Raw genomic sequence first — 15367 nt, forward strand, 5'->3', positions numbered from 1 at the left:
CCATCGTCACCGAAGCACGTGAAGTCGTGGCTTTCCCGTATAAACACGACCACGTAATAAATCCTCCGCCAGAGGAGGTTTGCACCAATTATAGATCAGTTGACAAGACATTAATTAGCTTCACTTTTTTATCACCGTCCGTTTATACACATGAACTAAGCGCCTTATGGTCTAAAACTACAGAAAATAAGATAAAATAAAGTAGGAAGCGGCGAACTCAAAATATTCGGTGATATCGTATCGCTAGGCAACGCAGTTCTAAACACTGGCACGACAATGAACCACGAATAGAGATTTAGGAAAAGAATTTTGGCTTCGATGTGAAGGTCGACTGGCTATCTTCGTACTGTGCAAGGTGTAAGCAAGGAACTATCGTGAAGTGAATAGGGTGGAAGGTGGCTTACATCGAGAAAGTCGACTGACGCGATCAATGCAGTATACGACTTGGCCAGGTTATCCAGGCACTTTTTCATGCTGGGATCGTCTGAACTCCCGCTCTTCGCGCATCGCTTGAATATACCGACCATGCTTTGCCTATTTTCTGAAAGGAACGTCCTCGTCTGATCGCGGATGGACTGGTTATGTAACCCTCGGGCAAAGATTGTGGAAACGATCACTTGGAGAACTGAGAGAAGTAGATCATAGTATCGTTGGAGTGCGTCGTTGTTATCGATATCTAGAAGGCGGGTCAGTAAAATGCTCATACGCTTTGATTTACAGGGTATATAAGCCTACCAATGCCTATGTCTGGGTCAGCAGAAAACAGCTGTGACTCTTTTACCGCTTGGAACAGGCCGGCGTCCAAGAGCTGGGCTGCACCAGCCTTTGTTTGTGAAAGCTGCTGTAGAAGTGACAACTGTGATTCATAGAACAGGAGTAACTGTGCCGTATCTAGATGATAGTCAGTAACCAGGATAGTATACATATGGGGTTACGGAAATGTACCTGCGGCTTTGGCGTTTCGAAATTCTGAAGGCATTACTCTTAGCACGTCGAGGAACATTCCGAGATAGTTGGAGTGAGTAATTAAATTGACAAGGAGAGAGGAATTCTGCTGTTGGTCCAGGGCTCCCAAAAGGTTTAGGAGGACCAAAGCAGAGACTCTACAGGTCTCACTACCGCCATATGCATCGTCGCAAATCGTCTCCATAAGTGCAGGCCCTGCTACCTTGACCGCGCCGTGAGCGTGCTCCTTGAACCTATCACGCATCGAATTTGATGCCGTGATCCGGGCGAGGTGTTTCGAGCAGATCTGATAAAGACTCTCTCTCAGGACGATATTGTCGGATGTCTGTGGTATGCCGCTTATACACACTTGGAATAGATAGTCCAGACGCTCATCGATCACATCACCGTTCGTACTGGTAGGAATCTTATCAAGGCCATCAATGAGGGTCTCTCCAAGATGTGCCAGCTCTATGGCCTCAGCTGAATTTCCAACAATAGACGACTCGAATTTGGGAAGTATGAGCTGCAGTATTTGCTGGATAAATGAAGCCAGGTATGTTGGGTCCATTTTGCATGTAACGGAAATAATTGTCACGAGTTCTGTCCAGGCCTTTAACGCGACGAAGCGATTGAAGCGAACATAGCGGAATTCGTTGATGGCGCGCAGAAACAGCAAAAGCTTCTCCTTTTCAGCCATAACTTGTTCCTCGTTTTGTGGTGTTACTACACCTGCTGCAACAAGGTCTTCTTTGACGAGTTGAAGCAGCTCTTGGAGGGCCTCGAGATCATACAGAGAAACTGCCCCATCTTCTTGGGTTTTCACACAATGTTCAACGTCGATATTCTTGAAGAATTGCAGCTCAGGCCATGCGTAGGAGAAATCGATATCAATGTCCGCAAAGTCAAACAAATCAAACAAGGATGGATGTTCGATGGTTTGGTCACCCTCAGCAACCGTGCTGCCTAAAATTGTCCGTAAGGTATCCCTCTGGAGAGAAGGTGAACTTTGTTTGTATACCGCTCGTATTTCTGTCGTTGCGTATTCATAGAGTAAAGTGCGGAGTACCAACAACTCAGATAGCGAGGTGGGTGAAGATGATAGCCAGAAATCAGGCTCGTGTGTTCTGAAGCTATCCCATAATGTGTCAGCAGTAACAATTGGCTGGGAGATGAAGAGTACTGGCAAGAGTTGACCAGCGCGAAGATGAGGTAAAGTAAGATTGGACGAGAGAGGTGACGCCCATAGGTTTAATAGAACTTGAAATCCTAGGCGCCTAAGGTGTATCATCCAAGAAACGATCGCCCCATCTACCTCGAGAGGATAAGATTTGACGAATTCGAGTATAGAGTGTAGCAGGGAAATTCCGCCTTCAAATAAGCTGTCTGGCGAAATATCGAGAGAATTTCCAAGGCAGGAGAAACCGAGGAGGAGATGGGCGATAGTTGGTTTATCGGGCGACATCTTGAGGCACTTGTCTAATAGTTGAAGCAATCCCATCTTAATGAGGTAACCTGAGGAGTCCGGACCGCTCTCTAATTCTCGTACATCCACATCCATTTGAGAGGCTAGTGATCGAGCCACACGGTCCGCCTCTACATTTGAGTTCAATTGTTCAACCATCTGGTTAGTAGCCTGCCATCGGGAAGTAATAGTGGAAGACTTGTTCAGCTTGCGGGAAGCAGATAACTTTTCCAAAAGCGCCAATGACGTTAGAGTCAGTTGTGGATGTCCAGTTCCGCAATAGAGGCATAGGTCAGATATTAATCCTAGGTTATCGATGACACAATCTTCGAAGGATGCAAGGGTAGAATTGGCAATGTTGAAGGATGAGTCTTGTCCAGAATTCTTGATCGTCGGCCGAACAATGTTAAAATAGGTAGGCTGATGATCGAGGATCAGATTCATAACGTTAATGCTCCGAACCAAGCTAGACACCAAAATAGAATCGGAAGAAGCTTTAGCAACCCCATCCGCATCTTTATGAGAACATGAAAAAAGTACCCTGAGTACATCCTCGTTAAAAAGCCACTCCATCACTCGTGAGAATGGGTGTAAGCGAAGATATGCAGAAAATGTCACCTTCCAGTTCGGCTGGGCGGATATCGATGGCTGGCTGACGATGCTCACAAGGTTTTCGTTAAAGGACTCCAGACAAGTAGCTGCAAAGTTCATGCAATTCCACTGGAGGAGATGTGATTCCTTATCTTCAGACATGGAAGTCCTGTTTGCAAAAGCCTGGCTCATCACGTAATCGATATACGGCTCAATACCAGGCATTCGGTATGAGGAACCTAGAGATTCCGGGAATGGTAGGGATAATTGGGAATCTAGCGCGTCAGATACCGGGGTAACCAAGTTATTTAGCATCTCAACAAATGCATTCATCTGGTCAAAGCTCTCTGTGATACGTTGGAAAGCATGTCGTTCCTTTCGTACTGGTGGGCTAGAGAGAGGAGGCAATCGAGAAAGTGCTAACGGAAGGGAGCCAGACCCAGAAATGCAATTGTCAAGTGAAGTCCACATTTCATTTGAGTGGGCCATTGTCCGGTCTATCATTAAGCATCGTAAAGTAACAAAAATAGCTGCTCTTAGATGTTGTGGAATGGGCGCGCCGCATAATGTAAGCAACATCGGGATCAAGTTGGCGGTCTGATGTTGTAAAATCCAGTCTCGTATCTTACTATTCTCTCTGCAAAGATGGCTAATGAGACGAAGGTAGCTAGTTAGCATGATTGGACTTTCAGGCTCCTCGATATCTGGCACTTCCAGTTTGCGTAGGCGTAGGGTTGAAGACTGCGATGTGGATGGCCGCTCTGTTATTCTCACTGCATATAGTTGAATCTCGGCGAACATTTGAGTCCAGCTCATGGAAGCAGATCTTCGGAATTTTGTAGAGGACAAGGCATCTTCGTCAATAAGAAACTTGTGTGCCGAAGATGAGTTCTCTTCGCCGCCTGAAATTGAGCATAACATTTCACAGAACGCACTAGCACGGGGTACAGTTTGTCGTTTCGAGACCCATTGGAGAAACCCGTACAAGTTGCCGTCAGGGTCTAACCAGAACTCCTGGGCTGCATCATTTCTGCGATCAAAGGAAAATGCAATAATCGCGAGCAAGCATTCCAAATGCATACGAACTTCGACAGGTCCTCGGTGGAGATTTGGGGAAACTGTGTCTCTAAGAGCAGTAATTTGATCTAACCGCTGCATGTCTTCCTCTGATTTCAGCATTCGAATCGCATCGGGCATGTTTGCGATCAGCGATTCGGTAAAACCTTCGATGCTCTCCATGAGAATAGAATGGAAATATGGCGAGGGAGAATCGGGTTCAAGAGTAAGGCGAATTCCATCTTTTAGTAGCAGGGAGACCAACTCATTTCTTTCTGTGTTCTTCCATTCGTCTAGTCCAACTCCAGCACAAATGCTAAGTATGAAATGGAAACCAGCATCCTCGAGGGCAGTGAGAAGAGCCTTCGACAACTTTGCAGACTCATCTGCGGAGTTTATACCCTGCAAGTGAGCAGCGGCCCCACTATCAAAGTACCAGCCACTATACTCAGCCAGCCAAAAGACTATGGTCGCAGCATGGAATTGAGGAAGTATCCAACCTCGAGAGTCCTTGGATTCAGCAATCACTTTGTGCAGGGATCTCGCATCATCAATCCCCTGGCCTTCCGACGAGCCATACTGCGAGGTCGCCGCTATGATCGATGGGATATAATGGACTAGAAGCATGTCGAATTTGTCGACCTTTTTTGTCTTTTCAAGCAATTTTCGGAAATCTTCTGAGCTTGTGTAGGTCCCCTTAAATAGATAACATACGATAGCCCCTAGGGATTCATGTTGTTTCCCAAGACTTTGCCGTTGATATTCAATAACCTCAAGAATATCTGCCTCTTGTGACTGTCCAACGATTGATGCCTTTTGTATTTGTTCTCCCAAAAGGACCAGCCACTTTTCAATGTCCGTCATGGCATCCATGCACTTTCTTGCGAAAAGCGAGCCATTCCGCAAAGGGCCATTCTGGATCTCAAGCACAGATGCCACGTATTCTTTCATAAGAAGCTGAGTTTCTTCTCGCTCCACCTCGAACGACTCGTGGAGGACTAGGCGTAGACATTCTAGGACGAATTCTCTCTGCTCGTGGAAACGGATTATAGAGCTCACGATGGGGGAGCGATCCAGCTTCTTGGAGTCGGACTGAGCGCGTATATAGTAACGCGCGGCTTCGATCTCATCGATATCTAATGCATCTGCTACCTGCAGGACTTCTTGCTGGAATTCGAGGTTAACCTCATATTCGACATCGTCGAGTTTGATTTTGCCTAATGAAAGGGAATATCAGCAAACAGGCCCCGCTAGTATTGTCGCTAGGCACGTCAAGCCTCGTCTACTTACCAGAAAGAACGGTCTTTCTGCTGTCGTTGTTTTTGGACGGCTTGTCTAGAAGCCTCCTAAAGTCTTCAAGAGTTGCTTCCAATTCGGCCACAAGCCTCTCTGCATTTGGCAGAGCAAACCTGGACAATGCCGAAAGGTCCTGGTAGAGGCCCCGTAAGTTATCAGAGCTCTCATCCCCCTCCATTATGAATTCCGCGCGCTGTTGTTGACGGGTCAGGACCTTTTATGTTATTGAAAGCAAAGCTAGGTTAGGCTATTGGCCAAACGCGACAAAAATGCCAAGAAATAGGTACGAGATGGGCCGCGGGACAAGCTCAAAAGAAGAACGACGAGTGAGCTTCACAGCTGCTTAACACTAACGAGCAATAATTATTTAATATGAGCTAGGATGGAATCGAGTCTCGTATGCAAGCTTTCCTGAAGTTCAAGTTTTACATCCTCCTCAACAGAAGATGTCAAGATGAAATGTTGACTTGGTGGGGATATTCAGTACTTGGGGATAACTATGAGCTGAGAGCACCATGGGCGAAGTCAGCGTTGATCAAGCTGTCAATTTGATATCCTCTGGCAGGCTCAAGGATCGTGTAGACGGCCTTGAAGGTAATACTCCTTCGTACTCACCATCTTAACGGTTTGAATAGCCAACTGATTTTTACTAGATCTAAAACATATTTTGCTTCAAAATCGGCGTTCGACTAAGCTGTAAGAAGGGCCGTAACTGATTCAACGGATGTCACTGTGACTTACAAATGCGTTCTCTAGGGCATCTTTGAGTGATAAAGTATACCATGGAATATTTGAAACTCTCTTTCGATTTATTGCTATTGAGAAGTCCAGCTTCAATAAAACCAGCCGAGCAGTTTCGAAAACCCAAGCGGCGGGTCGGCTAGCAAAATGTGCTGGCGTCATTCGGACAGCAGTTGAGGTTTCCCTCCGGCGGCTCAGGCCTAAAACCGTGATAGCCCTGGTTAATCATATTATTGATTCACTGACGGCTCCTGGGGAAGGGTTATGGGAACCACTCAGCAATGACTACATCAAAACTTTACGAATCATTCTTCAATATCCACCCCATATCGAACATCTCCCTAAAGATGACTGGTATGATGTCCTCGATTTCTGCCTTAGAGGGATTGGGCTTGCGAAAGATAGTAATCCCTTGCAGATGAGCATTCGCAGTGGTCGATCAGTGCCACCGGAAGAATCGAGCCAAGGCAGTCGCTCTTCTCCTAACCCAGCTGCGCCGCCGCGAAACACATCAACGAGGCAAGATACAAGGGGAAATTCAGAGGAATTTGAACTTTGTATTCAGCTATTGGTATCATGCCCGTGCATGCCAATTCTTGATGCCGCGCCTAAGTTGCTCCATGGCCTAACAAAATACTTATCGTCATTGAATCCTGTTGGAAGTGCGCCCCATGCCGCATTTGATGCACTTAATACGGTCCTCTCTGTCGTTATCATAGAGAATGTCAGTCTGGCCCAGGATACCATCGGCGATGTTATACCAACGATCAAGCGATATTGGACGACAAAGTCGGTTATGCTGAAGGAAGAAATGCTTTCCACTCTTATTATTGGCAAAGAAATACTTTGCAGAAGAGGCGAAGTTCTCCGGCCAGAATTGGATATCGAGGTTATTCAAAGCATATTGGACCGACTATACTCTGAATACACTCGTCTCTCCGAAAGGGATGGTTTGCAGGTTGATGATCTAACATTCTCCCTTCGCCCTGCTTCTTCACAAATGGGGATACAATTCATCTCACCAAATCTAGGGGCATCTAGAGCTGTTCAGAACTGGACTATCTTATCACTTATTGCAACATTCTCAAAATATGTAGATGAATACCACTCAGAAAAGAATGAGGATTTAGAGGCTGGAGAAACATCAAACAAAAAGCAGCACCTGCTCTCGAGGACCGACGATATATTTAGTGAGGCCTCACGGGCTGTCGGTATGAGCCGTATTTGCGCCCTACAGCTCATTCCCTTCATCCTATCTGAAGCTGAGCCGGACGTTGGGAGCCTCTCCACATTGCTTGGACGGCTGATCACGAACATACTTGAAGACAACGTTATGGTTGCATCTTGGAGTATTGTCGCCATTGCAAGGTTAGTAGCCCTATTTGATCGCTCTCTAAACCATAAAATAACATTTATAGCATCGCCTCCTGTGAGAGTGCCAAATCGGAAAAGCTTAAAGGGCGATGGCTTCAAGTTTGGGAATTGAGCGTGCGAAACATCTCATCTCCAGCTACATCGCGAGCTGTTTGCCACTTAATGAGTGTTTTCATGCATTTCAAGCTGTTACAGTACTCGGATATCGTCCATACTCTAGATTCGCTCGTCTCCTCAGCGGATCTAAATGGTCCAGCTAGTCTAAATGACTCGGCCTTGTCCCTTTGGGTCAATGTTTTGGAGCTGTGGTCCCAATCAAATGCTACACAGAGCCAAGGCCTTGCAAAACAAGCTTGCGGATGGCTAAGGAACAAGTGGATGCTAGGTATTATAATTAACCTCAGTTGTGCATGAGCCAATGCTTACTTTGTCTCCTATAGTTCCAACAGATAGAGCCCAAACTAGTCATATGGCAACATATGCTCGCCCGCTCCCCCTCTTGAATCTTTTAATGTCTTGTTCTGGAGTATTGGTACCTTCCTTTAACTCATCTTTCGTAGGCCCTATCGGCCGCATTTCAAGGACATGGGCCTCTCTCCACCAAAATTCAAAAATTATTAGCTACTTATTGCTCACCAAAAGCAGCCAGCCTCATGACTGGGAGATGGGAAAGGCTGTGCCTGTATACGCCGCTTCTCGACATCATCCTTCGGAAACACTGGTTCTCGATCTTCTACAGCATAAAGTCGATACCTTCTACCAAGTGTGGACCGCGCTGTGTACTGATAAGGGACACCATGTCACAATAGAGATCATTCAAATTCTGACCTCACTATGCTTGGTGTCAAATGTACTACTTGAGTTTATTCCATCGCAGACACTGAGGTGTCAGAATATCCAAGAATCTGTGGGCAAACTGTGGGCAAGCTTATGTGATAGATTTACTAAGGAAGAAGAACATCTTAACGGATGTCTAGAGGTCCTTGCCCCACTCACGCTATCATTGAAAGCTCCGTTCGACCCAAAAGACGTTCTTTTATGCGGGTTGCTCAAGATGACGGGGCTACTTGTGCCCATCATCGAACGGCACAGACTCTCTGATGAAGTTAATTCTCAAGCTAGCGATGCCATGGATATTGATACAAGCTTTTCGTCGCAAAGGCCTACAACTGCGGAAACAGATACTCTTTCAAAGGTACATCGGGGAGACAATGAGAGCCCATTATTCCCTGATAGCTCGTCAATCAGGATTGCAACATCTATTCAGCTCTCGGTTATTCACAAGCTCCGGCTGACTGATGACACCCCCTTATCCTTGGACGACCTGGTTACTGGTTATCTCACGACTTTGACTCAGGCAGACATCCTCGTGGGCTGGCAGTATATCATTCACCTCTTGAAGAGTAGGTCAGATATCTCAAGGCTCAATGCTTGTAAAATTATAGAGTATTTTGGAGAAAAATGCCTCGAATCTTACGACCTTGAGGGATGCGAGGCTGCAATTTGTGCCTGCATTAGTCTAGTGGGGTGCTTTGTAGACCTCTGGACTTCAAATGAGAGAGACGATTTATTCGAATCGGCTTCTGAGCTCTATGTGTGGTTCACTGATGTCCTATTGGGACAAGGGCTTGGGTCCTCCAAAATACTTATTAGGCTTGCAGATCTGTCAGAAGCAATCCTACGGGCAAACCCGTCTCATTCGAGAGATAGCCAGCAAGCCTCGCCTCGAACAACTCTTTTTAAAATCCTCCGTGATGGTGATCTGGTTGTGAAATTTCATATATCAAAGTTGATACCCGATATATTCAGTCGTTTCGTGCTGAAGGAACACGATGCCATTCTTGAAGATGTTATTGATAGGCTACCCCAGGATTCAACATGGGCCGAAGGTATTGCATTACGTCTGTATCTCTTTGCTCAGCTTGCCTCACGGTGGCATACACTTCTCCGTCAAAGCATTTACCGTATTTTTGAAACGTCCGGGAATGTTCCGGCGTCCATCCCCCATGCCAAAGCCTGCCTTCGGGAGGTTTCTAGGGCACTGGGGCTAAAGGACTCGAGGGAGGTATTTCAATTATTCACACCGCAGATTCTCTATACGTGGATGGATAAAGAGTCTGTCACGGATATCCCATTTGGAGTGTTTGGCTACCCTACACTCCGTGAACTCCTAGTCGACATTCAAGATGAAGTTGTTGGTCAGACTGCCATGAGGGTGAAAGACGACGATAAAAAGGCGATTGAAACATGTTTGAACAGCTCGTTCGAAGACCTACTTCACGAATCTTTTTTTAAGGCTGAAGCATACAGCGTGGCTCGTGACATTAGTTTACCACCATCGCAAGAAGCCGGGGCAAAAGGTGCAGAGCGTGCCATGATCGATATGCTGGGGAAAGAGAAATTTTTCCAGCTGTCAGAGAAATTTTTCCCTCAGACTGTTGCCGCTCTGTTCGGAAGTGTTGACCAAACGGAGCAAATTCAGAGAGCATTCGAGAAACGACCGTCATTCCATCATGCATTGAAAGCGTGGAAAGATATACACGAGAAGAGTCACTCTACGTCAGCTCTTCCACTTAGCCAACAACCATGTTTCCGTGCAAAATATCTTCTCGATGAAATAGAATTTCTATGCAAGAGAAGCGGGTTTGATATCGAAACGATGTGGACCCCGTCCTTAGTTTGTTTTGTTGCAAGAACGCTTTTAGATTCAACACACCCTGCCCTTGGATCGCTACATACATGCGCTGTTATCCGCAAGCTCCGAATCTTGGTCTGTGTTGCTGGCCAAATAGCCCTATATGACTATCCACTCGAAATGCTCCTACGTGGCCTGAGGCCGTTTCTCACGGATTTTCATTGTGCTGAAGACGCAATAGGACTAGTTTGGTACTTGATTGAGCGCGGTAGAGCGTATCTCACTGACAACCCTTCATTTACCGCTGGTTTGGCGGTTTCAACGCTGGCCTCTCTCCGAGAATTCTTATCCGCTCCTCAAGAAAGCACTACTCAAAAGGCTCATTTTAAAGCAGCTCTCTCCAAGGCCCATGAATTTCATCTTTGGTTTTCAGAGTTCCTAAACAAATACAGCCCTTCGACCGAGTACAGCCACTCAACCCTTGACGACCCGTCAGCGAAGTCCCTGCGCAAGATTATTCAGGCATCTCAGAATATTCAACTCTTGGGGAACGGTATTAAGGGTACATACGAAAGCGAGCTTATTTTGGAGTTATTAGAGGATAAAACCTCGGGACGGAACTTGTTAACAGCCCATACAAGTAATCTTGTTCTATCTCAGCTATGCGATAACTTCCAAAGGCCAGATAACTTTCGGGATGATATATTGGGTGACGATGAAATTGCCGCCTCCTATGCTATGACTTTATGGTCCTCTGTCGAAAATCAAACTCACGGAAAAGGTTATCGTCTGTGGCTAGCTCGAGCGCTTGGTCGTGCATATGCAGCAACGGGCGTAATAAGCCCATCATTTCGAAAAGAACAAAGGTCCGAATTCTTGAACTACTCGCATGACGGGTTCCTTGCTGGTTCAAAAATCGCAATTCTGCGTATATTATGTGATTCGCTCTCTAATAGTAGTGATCCTGTTGGCCTAGCCGAAAGAACCCTTCAAGTCATCCTCAACAAACTGTACAAGGAGCCTGAGTTGGCCGAGTGCGTGCAAACTGTTCCGACAACGTCCCTTAAAGCCTTAACATGGGAGCCTTATCAGTGCCCAGGGCTTATATTCCCACCACCAAAAATGTCTCCATTTTTAGCCCTGCCACAGTGGAATGTAGGTGCAACAGCCTCTGATTTTGCTCGGCATCTCGCACTCTTTTTATGCCACAAAGTGGCTGATGATGCAGTCATCGGAGCTTTGCCCAAGATCATCTTTGCTGTTCCATCTTTTGCTGTCCAACTTCTTCCGTACATCCTCCATGATGTGCTGTTATCAGAAATTGACGGTTTTCAAAAGACGAGAAATGAAGTCTCGGACTTGTTTAAGGAGGCTCTTCAAGACATAGCTGACTCTAATCTTCCCCATATTCGGCTTATAATAACGTGCGTACTTTACCTTCGACACCAGCCTTTACCGCGTGAAGCTACTATGAGCGAGAGAAATGGGTGGCTCGATATAGACTTTATGCAAGCAGCGACTGCGGCTACTCGTTGTCAGATGTATAAAACATCACTGCTCTTTTTAGAGATCTGTAACTCCCAGGTCGCTGGGCCTTCTAGACGATCGTCTGCAGCGAAGGTATCTGAGCCAACTGATTTGCTCCATTGCATATTCAAAAATATCGATGACCCGGACTCTTTTTATGGTATCCAGCAAAACCAGACGCTCGACGCTGTACTGAAGAAGTTGGAACACGAGAGTTCCGGGCTCAAAAACTTGTTTTTCCAGAGTGCAAATTTTGATACTGACCTCAAGCTTGGGCGCTGTGTGGGCGATGGGGGGTCGTTTGAAGTGATTAAAGCACTCAATTACACAAACCTACAAGGCCTGTCAAGCGCCATGTTTCGCTCATCCACACCAACGGGTGCGGGTAGCGAGGCGTTTGACTACATGCTTTCCACCAATCTATATCTACAGCAATGGGATATTCCAGTCCCTGCAACAACTTCGCCCACCGGAACTCTATTCAAGTCTCTACAAGCATTGAATGGATTAGAGGACAAGGTGCAAATAATAAAGTTTCTTGATGACTGTTTCCTTGAAGTTATCGAATGTCTTAATCAAGAAAATCAGTCACTATCGTCCCTTAAAACTTCTATGACCACTCTTGGAATACTCACTGAAATAGATGAGATAGTTGTTTCCAATGATACGTCACAGATGCAAGAGGCATGGGATAGGTTAATAAGCCGTAGCTCGTGGCTAAAACCTGAAAGGTCAGTTATTTGCTTAGACTTGACTCATCTTTTACGACTCAATTAGCTAATTACCAACATACCTATAGTTTTCAAGATATCAGCCAGATACTTATTAGCCGAGAGGCAATCTTCTCGTCAATAAGTCGCAAGCCACATTTGAAGAAGATAGCGAATCTAAACTCGAGGGATGCGCAGTTGCTACAAGCAAAATGCATGAGGGAGTCACTCAAAATCAGTAGAGAGCATGAAATATCCCAGGCGTCTCTCCAGTCAGCGATGTCATTATCAAAACTAGTCCAACCGTGCGCCGAGTTAGGAGTAAAAATTGATGCGGCAGCAGCATTCGACCTTGCAAATGTTTTATGGGACCAAGGAGAGATGACGACGTCAATCCAAATTCTACAAAAGCTAAGTAACCAAAAAGATCTACAAAAACAGACCATCCCAGTGAGCCCGGCAGAGGTTTTGGCCAGCTTGGTAAGTCCTTCTAATACTACATTACCACCGCCAGTCTACTTATTCTTATATAGGGACATCATATTGCCGAAGCAAGACTAGAACAACCAGACGCCATCATCCAGAGCTATCTTGTACCGGCGATCAAAGAACTAAAGGGCGAATACATTGGACCGGAAGCCGGGCTAGTATTTCACCAATTCGCGACGTTTTGCGACCAGCAACTACAGAACCCAGACATGCTAGAAGACTTTATTAGACTTGAGCAAATACGATCTAGAAAGTTGAAAGAGGTAACCGACCTCGAGGATATGATGAAAACGTCCGAAGGGAAAGCGAGAGACCAGTTGCGTATGTATCGTACGAAAGCAAAACAATGGTTTGATTTGGACGATCGCGAATATCAACGATTGAAAAAGAGCAGGGAATCTTTTCTATACCAATGCCTTGAAAATTACCTCCTATCTCTAAAGGCATGTGACTTTTTCGGGAACGATGTCCTTCGCTTCTGTGCGTTATGGCTTGATAATTCAGATAACGAGCTTGCGAATGATGCTGTATCGAAGCATTTGCCTGATGTGCCGAGCCGAAAATTCGCAACATTGATGAACCAATTATCCTCGAGGCTACTCGATATTCCAGATGCCTTTCAGCCATTGCTCTCAGCATTGGTTTTACAAATTTGCGTTGACCATCCCTACCATGGCATGTATCACATATTCGTTAGCAGCAGGTCAAAGAAAGACAATGACCCGAAGGCTATTTCCCGGTACAATGCAGCTGGGAAGATCGTGGATGCATTGAAAAAGTCAAAGAGATCTGGGGAATGGCTAGCCATTCACAATACTAGTTTTCATTACTTAAATTTTGCTGCGGAATCAGTGGATGGAAAAGTGAAAAGCGGTGCTAAGTTGGTGTTGAAGAAGACAATTTATGGTACGCGACTACAAAGTGCCATTTTGAACACAAAAATTCCGCCGCCAACCATGACAATCCCTCTTCGCGCCGATTGCGATTATGCAAATGTGCCGCATCTCGTCAGTTTCCAGCCAACCTTTACCATCGCATCGGGTGTTAGTGCTCCAAAGATTGTGACGGCCGTGGCGTCCGATGGAGGGCGATATAAACAACTGGTAGGCTATAGAATCTCTCTTTTCAATGCTTTATTGTCGGTGAAGCATGACGCTAATAAATGTCTGTACCATACTATAGTTTAAATCCGGAAACGATGACTTACGGCAAGATGCAATAATGGAGCAGACTTTTGAACAAGTCAGCGACCTACTTCGGGACCACAGGGACACTCAACAACGAAAAATCGGTATCAGGACATACAAGGTGCTGCCGCTTGCATCAAATTCTGGTATTATTGAGTTCGTTCAAAACACAATGCCTTTAAATGACTACTTACTGCCAGCGCATCAGAGGCATTTCCCGCGAGATTTGAAACCGAACCAATGCCGAAAATTTATTAACGATGCGCAAGGAAAGTCTCGAGACCAACGGGTAAAAGCATATCGTCATGTCACTGACCATTTCCATCCTGTCATGAAACATTTCTTCATGGAAAAGTTCCCAAACCCAGACGACTGGTTTAGTAAAAGACTAGCTTATACAAGAAGCACTGCTGCGATTTCTATGCTTGGGCATGTCCTCGGCCTGGGTGATCGACACGGGCACAATATCTTGCTGGATACAGAAACTGGAGAAGTTGTGCATATTGACCTGGGTGTGGCTTTTGAACAAGGGCGTGTTCTACCAATCCCAGAGGGTGTACCATTTCGGCTGACTAGAGATCTTGTGGATGGCATGGGGGTTACAAAAAGCGAGGGAGTATTTCGACGTTGCTGCGAGTTTACTCTTGAAGCTCTCCGTCAAGAGTCATATAGCATAATGACCATATTGGACGTATTGCGATACGATCCACTCTACAGTTGGACACTATCTCCTCTCAGAAGGAAGAAGATGCAAGATGCTCAAGAAGCCGAGAACGGCACAGTTGCTTCCGGGGGAGGCGGGAGAAAGGCAAATGTCAACGAGCCGAATGAAGCGGATAGAGCCTTAACAGTCGTTCGAAAGAAGCTTGGAAAATCGCTGAGCGTGGCAGCCACAGTGAACGAATTGATACAACAGGCTACAGATGATCGGAACCTCGCTGTCCTGTATTGCGGTATGTCTTTAAATTACTCTAAGTTTCTTGCAGATCTGGAGTGCTAATCATATTCTATAGGTTGGGCTGCATATGTCTAATTGTATCTCTATATAGGAGACCCAGATGGACATCGCCTTGGATATTACCACTGTGTATGTTTACTTTGATATGCGTTGTTTGCACATATACGTGTGATGAGCGTTTTTACTACAAAAGATACCCTGTAACTACTTTTACATACTCATGAACTAGTTATAGAAATTCTCTTTTCTTGAGATCCGCCTGTATCTATTCCTATTTCATTTTCTCTCATCAGCCAACAACACGCCTTCTTAGTTTAGTTACGTGTCAAATTTTGATGCGAAGTTTCTCATACCCCTCATGCCTGATCTCTAGTATTATAGCCGCACTTTCCC

At 45.6% G+C, this 15367-nt stretch overlaps 2 protein-coding genes across 2 annotated transcripts; one reads left to right on the forward strand and one right to left on the reverse strand.

Annotated features, from left to right (window-relative positions):
* Nucleotides 1–295: 295 nt before the first annotated feature.
* On the reverse strand, nt 296–5531 carry GIQ15_02753 (uncharacterized protein; the record flags this gene model as incomplete). The annotated part of the gene is made up of 5 exons (XM_033550170.1): nt 296–346; nt 405–676; nt 736–891; nt 946–5274; nt 5348–5531. 5 exons carry the CDS (start codon nt 5529–5531, stop codon nt 296–298), a joined length of 4992 nt encoding a protein of 1663 aa, XP_033407331.1.
* Nucleotides 5532–6680: 1149 nt separating this feature from the next.
* On the forward strand, nt 6681–15049 carry GIQ15_02754 (ataxia telangiectasia mutated; the record flags this gene model as incomplete). The annotated part of the gene is made up of 9 exons (XM_033550171.1): nt 6681–7462; nt 7513–7853; nt 8446–8871; nt 8914–12361; nt 12430–12820; nt 12874–13150; nt 13334–13932; nt 14012–14969; nt 15030–15049. The coding sequence occupies 9 exons, from the start codon at nt 6681–6683 to the stop codon at nt 15047–15049; spliced, it is 7242 nt and encodes a 2413-aa protein (XP_033407332.1).
* Between the last annotated feature and the right edge of the window lie 318 nt (nt 15050–15367).

This window comes from Arthroderma uncinatum (genome assembly GCF_011692745.1).
Source record: "Arthroderma uncinatum strain CBS 119779 chromosome Unknown scaffold2, whole genome shotgun sequence".
Lineage (NCBI taxonomy): Eukaryota > Fungi > Ascomycota > Eurotiomycetes > Onygenales > Arthrodermataceae > Arthroderma > Arthroderma uncinatum.